General features: G+C 35.6%; 1 protein-coding gene across 1 annotated transcript; it reads right to left on the reverse strand.

Annotated features, from left to right (window-relative positions):
* Positions 1-509: 509 nt before the first annotated feature.
* On the reverse strand, positions 510-5,447 carry LOC121964484 (perlucin-like protein; the record flags this gene model as incomplete). The annotated part of the gene is made up of 4 exons (XM_042514689.1): positions 5,396-5,447; positions 2,848-2,899; positions 1,949-2,311; positions 510-851 (listed from the first exon to the last, which is right to left on the reverse strand). Coding segments are annotated over exons 2-4 (742 nt in total), but the record flags the coding sequence as incomplete, so codon positions are not given.
* Positions 5,448-6,246: the final 799 nt, after the last annotated feature.

Below are 6,246 nucleotides of genomic sequence, written 5' to 3' on the forward strand. Positions count from 1 at the left end.
TTTTTTTTTTTGGAATGAATCTTAAGCAATTTGCTCAGGGTTCAAAGATTTAAATACTCATGAAAGACAACTGAACCCAGCACAAGAATATTGATGTAGATGCAGGATTCAAAGGGTTAAAGTCAATGTCGACCTGCGATTAACGTGATTAAAAAATATTAACACGTTGATTATGATCCTTAAAGGCACCACGATAACGCTTTAAAGCTCGCAGACCTAATTTAAATTAATTGTTGAAATGAGATGAATAAACTGAAAAAAAAATCTTATCAGCTAAAACAGACACTGGGGACTTAATTTGCAGCTGCATACAGATAATAAAGTGAAATAAATTGAAATAAGTTGTTGCAATACTCAGCATATTACAAAATGTTTAAAATTGCAATATATTATATTGTGTCTTAAGTATCCCAATTCCATATCATGAACCCTCTGCTGAGTCCCCTCCTACTAACCTCTGACCCCTAATTCTCGCACTAATGAATGCGAAATGTTCGAGTGCGTCAAACCTCCGTAGCAGAGGAACGGGTACGCGGCGTTGCACCGCTCAGCGGTCCAGGTTCCGTCTCTCAACGCCACGGCTGCACAGCGGTTTTCTTCGCTTGAGTTGTTGGGTTGCCCATCTTTCCAGTTTGTGAACGTGTTATCTCCTCCAGGTGCTGACCAGATCCAGACTGTAGGTCTACTGAGGCCAATCCACGCCGTTTCCTTAAGGTCACGTGACACGTAATTGAGGACTTTGGAATTAACCGTGTCATTGCTGATAACGGCCAAAACCCCGCCGTCTGTTTTACATTTGGCTTCGGCGTCACTCCAAGTCAGCTTTACTGTACCACCATGGTACGATCCGTCTGTTGAGATGAAAACAGAGAAGAAGAAAGTCGAGCCGTCAGATAAATCTAGTGGAGTAAAAAGTAGGGGAGACCGGGGTCAAGAGTAACAAGGGGCCTCTATCACATTTGATATCTTTGTGTTTTTTCAGCCAGCAGGGTAGCTTGTGTCGTCGCTGGTATGTTTGGGGGCATTTAAAACACTGTGTTAAAATTACTTCCAAAACCTTAAATCATCTGCTGAGTGACAACATCAAAATAGGTGATTATTATTTTTGGTTTGTAATACTAGCCTAGTATTGAAACTTCGGTGTAGAGACAGTTTTTGAGACATATATTCTTAGTAAATACATACTTTTTGTATAACTGGAGCTGTATTGCATTTGTCAGTCTGTGAGCTAGTTTGTTTTTATGTGAACTTCTTGTGGCACGGTACAAACGATCCAAAATCTGCTGAAAATGTTTTTTTTTCAACAAAATTCCAGCCGAAAAAAAAGAAATAAACAGAATGGGGAGTTTTGCAAACAGTTTTAAAACGAGGCGTGAAACTGTGCTAAAATGCTCATGTATACAGAGATCTCTGTCATTTTAAAATAAAGACATACTGATGTGGATGTGGCCTATTTTTGCATTGACACACAGACCTCAAAAATGTATATTTTGTTTGTTTTGCGATAATAGTAGCCCAACTATCTAACCTTTACGTTGTAGTAGGGGTCAAAAATGACCCGCCACTATTTTTAACAGCATGGAAAACCCCCTAAATGATCTTTTTGAAACTTAGATATTCACAAAGTCTGTGTTCTTAACGCAAAATAGATTTGGGGATTAAAATTTAATCAAGCTGCTGTATTTTAGTGAAGGCAAGGACAAGTGGTGTATACAGAAAGTAAAGGCTCAGTTTCAAAACCAGGATAGTGTGTGATAATTTAGCAAGCAGAACACAAATAAAAAGTGCTCAGCATTAAAACTGTATTCAAATATTTTAAGAGTTTTTTTTTTTGAGTAATGACATTATAACGAAAAAATGGTACAAATGCCCCCGGTCTCCCCTACAGTTCTCTCTGAAATGTAGAAAATTCGGACCTAAAGTCCCAGAGCGTCAAACACGCGCTCACCGAGATCACAAACATATTTTCTCTTGAGGGAGCAGCTGACTTTGGTCCAGGATCCGTTCACATTTATGGTCGCACACAACTCAGCGCTGTCTTTATCTGACTGAGCAGACATCCAGTTGGTGTATGTCGCTGGTTTTCCGTCCACCCAGGTCCACTCTGACCTGTTCTCAAACAGTCCTATCCAGGCCTTGTCTCTGTACCCCCACGTTGGAGTGTGCATCATCTCGGTGACGTTGTTTCCGCTTTTTATTTGGGCCATATCGGTGTAATTCAAGATGCAGTGCTCCAGTGCTTCATGCCAAGTCCTGTTCTCTCTGATAAAGTAGTAAACGTTTGCAAAGGAAGAGGAGGCGACGAGGAAACCTGAGGAGGGAAGTGGATGTGTTGAAATCCTGGAAATTAAAATGTATTTTTACTTTATCTTTTCTTTTTTTGTTTCGTCTGTACTTATATGGACAACATTTAAATTACAGTAAAACAGAATGTTATTTATCCCTTTGAAACCTTAGCAAATGGTTTGATTTCTTCTTTAAAGTAATGGGGAAATAGAAAATAAGCAACAAAAAAAACTTTTTATTAATTAATTATTTTTATTTTATTTTATTTTTGTTTGTTTATATTTTTATTTTTTATTTATTTTATTTTTTTATTAATTTTTTATTTCTTTTTTATTATAGCCTCCCTCTTTTGTAAAAACAAATTATCAGATAATTTTCTTATCACCTTTTACTAATTTTTCACAATTTGCGGGACATGTCTTGCCAAATTGGTCATTTTCTTTTTTCCTCCACTTTTTTCCAAATCTAACCAATTTGCCAGTTTTGGCAGCTGGAAAATCAGTCAACATAATGGTTTGTTTCAATAATCATTTATCAATTGTCACATAAATCACATCTCACCTGTGAACAGGAGCATCACAAACACGACCTCGTCCATGCTGGGTTTGATTCACTGAGGACGAACAAACATCCAGATATTCAGACACTTTAATGAAGTAAAAGTAGCAATAACAAAGTATTGACAAGTAAAAGTGCTGAATCCAAAAATTCAAGCCGAACAAAAGCATCAGATTTCAGGACATTTTTAGGATTTCAGGACATTCGGGTCTTGGGCAGGACGTCTGTCGGGGCATGTGGATCCTCCACTGGCACTTTTTTTGATAAACAAGCTCTACTTTGATGATGTTTTATTCACTGGCATTGCACACAAAAAGCACAAAATTGGATTGTTTATGGAAAAGCTTTGGATAAAAACATGAAAACAGTTCAGCATTCGTGTCTAAAGAATAACTCTTATTACCCTCCGCCAGCTCTGGCCCGCTGAATCTGATTTAAGCAGTTTCACGTTATAAATCAGGGTTTCTTCAGTACCGTTTTGCTGGTTGGAGACGAGCGGCTTGACCTGCACTGACCTACCTTTTTTCTCTGACAGGTAAGATTCAGACGTTGGGGAGGTTTTTACTGGGAGATGAATTATCCACGGACGTCTGTTCTCCAAAACAAAGTGTTAAAATCACTAAATAAAGCAGTTTCACATCACTTCTCTTTGTCTTTAGCTTTTTATTGTGAGATTTTGTAGATAAATAATTTTGTACAGTGTAATCATAAACAGTTATATACATTATTATATATTCATTTCATTTATTTGTTTTTTTTAACTGATCCACACTCATATTACAAATTTAGATCATAATTCAATAAGCGATATTTCTGTAAATAAAAATTTAAAATACAGATGGATATGTGGGTTTATGCATCTACACTTCATGAAGCTGGTTATTTAAAATCCAACATCTTTTGGAGAAAGGTGGGATTAAATAAATGTGCACTTCTTCTTCTAGAAGTCATCATGTGTTTGACCTTTTCTTTTGCTTTATGTTTAACATTTTCTGTAAATATTACCTTTTTTTGGTCTGTCTGCTTATTTGTAAAATCATTTCTCTATTTTCTTTTTTTTTTTACATTTGAAATGAATCAAAACAAAGTAAAAAATAAGAAATCCTCGAGTCAGTTTTGCATTCTGATGTAATAATATATTGACAAGCTGCATAAAATAACATTTGTTTTATGCTGTTTATCTTAATTTTTCTTTTTTTTTTGTTTTTATGTCACGTTGCAATGAAAAAAAACAGAAGATAAACATATAAAGTCGCATACTGAATAATTTATTTACTCACCGAATTAAATGTCTTCAGTTTCTGGTCTGGAGCAGCTGTCTGTCCTCACTGTTTGACCGCGACTGTTGTGTTTGAGGCTGTTTTTATAAGATAATTCAGATTAGTGCAGTGTGACTGACAGCTGATAGATTCACTGTAAATGACGCTGATTGGATGAGAAAACTGTGACATCGCTTAAGGTAAATTTTTCTCGAACCCGATCAGTGAAAAGTCAAAGAAGTTGCAAACTTCAGACAATTTGCATTCAAGACTCAGATGATTCATTCAAATCTAACTGACCACATAAAGTCGACGTCCACTGGTGATGTAAATGTGGCAACGCACTCGTGAACATCGGTCTCCTGTCTGAGGTTTTGTGTCTCCTAAATGTAAATAAAAATTCACTAATTATCTGAATTTTAACCGTCAATGACAGGTTTTTGCCATGATGCCAATATTTGTTTTAGATGAAAAAAAAATGTATATATGTTCAATACACTACATGCAAAGTAGATTTTTTTTGGGATTATCACAGTCTGGGATATGTCAATGATCAGTAGTAACATTGATTGTGATAGTGCACCAAATGGAAATAGCATCTAATTTTCCCATATGCCAAATATGGTAAAAGTGGAGAAAAAAAACAGTAAATCAGTAAAAATGAGCAATTTGAGACAAAAGCCATAAATGCAATGTATGTTTATTATGCTTTTATTTTTTTGCACTCAACAGTAGGAGTGCTGGAGCTGAGCTGGAAATTCTAAGATTTAAACAAAAATATGCGATCTTGCCAAAATGTGCATGTATTAACACAACTATAAGTATCCAAAAAGTGAATAATGAAAAGTGTAAAACAGAGAATGTGCATTCAGTTTGGCAAACATGGTGGATGCATCAGCTTAAAGGTTTCAGAGAATCACCAAAAAATTAAAAAGTAGGACAAGTTGAGCACTGATTTAATAAAATGCATTACAAGTTGTTTAGTTAAGTTGTACCTGTGTATTAAAACACATTTTAATTTCAAGCATTTATGACACTATCAGACTTCACTAGTGTTGTTTTTCCTCACTGCTTTTCTCTGTTTGCCACATTTCCATCATCATGAAATCTGAGTGGACGTTGATATCGTGCGGCCGCTCGGATTTGAATGATACATTTAAAGACATTTGGATGCAAAAACAATCTAGTGGTGTTTAAATGTCTAAACAAAACACTCAGGTCACTTTCTTTTGAGAACTATGAAATGGTTTCAGTCTCAACCACAAACACAGTTAATATTTATGAATATTTACCTGTTTGTGGTGAACATGGTGACGGTTTGGAGGCAGCATGGTGAACCTCGACAGGTGTTTTTACTTGGTGCCTGATTAGCTGCAGAAAGTCTCTCTGCAGGCTGCTCATGATCACTGGACCTTAAACTCATTAATATTTGTTAACAGTTTACATTTGGAGAGATTTGAATCCCCAAAAAATCCATCCTTGCAAAAACATTGATCTTTTGTGGAAAAAAAAAACTGCTGACCGTCAAATACAGACACAAAATAAAGACTCACAGTATTCATAAAAAAGGGAAAAAACAGCCACAAAGAGACACAAAATGCCTACAAAGAGACTGAAAACAACTACTTAGAGACACAACATAATTTCAAAGAACCAAAACTATTACAAAATCACAAAACCAAAAATAAATCTTATAAAACGACCAAAACAGTTACACAATGTCTCCCTTTGTGTCTCTTTGCAGCTTTGTATTCATTTTTTTTTTTTTGTGATAGTTTTGCATCTCTTGTTGGCCGTTGTCTCTTAGAGTGACATTTTGCAGGTGAATGTCAGGGGGCGTCTGACATTTGAAGGATTACTGAGCAAACCCACCGGGCACAAAGTGTTTTCATGTCTGATCCATTCCCACTGGTTTGTTGTTGATCTTATTTATGTATTAAAGTAATCAAGATCCTGTATTGGGATTTGTTAGTCGTTCTGGTGTGAAGCATCAAGAATTATATTAAGTATAAATAAGAAGCATAAATGCAAAAATAAAAATAAAAGCATTTATGAGCCAGTTTTCACACCAGTATGTGAAATATTAAGACTCTAATATGTATGATTTATGTGTAAAATAAATTATATGTGCTTTATGCCACAT

The sequence above is a fragment of the Plectropomus leopardus genome, unplaced genomic scaffold (genome assembly GCF_008729295.1).
Source record: "Plectropomus leopardus isolate mb unplaced genomic scaffold, YSFRI_Pleo_2.0 unplaced_scaffold15752, whole genome shotgun sequence".
Taxonomy (NCBI): domain Eukaryota; kingdom Metazoa; phylum Chordata; class Actinopteri; order Perciformes; family Serranidae; genus Plectropomus; species Plectropomus leopardus.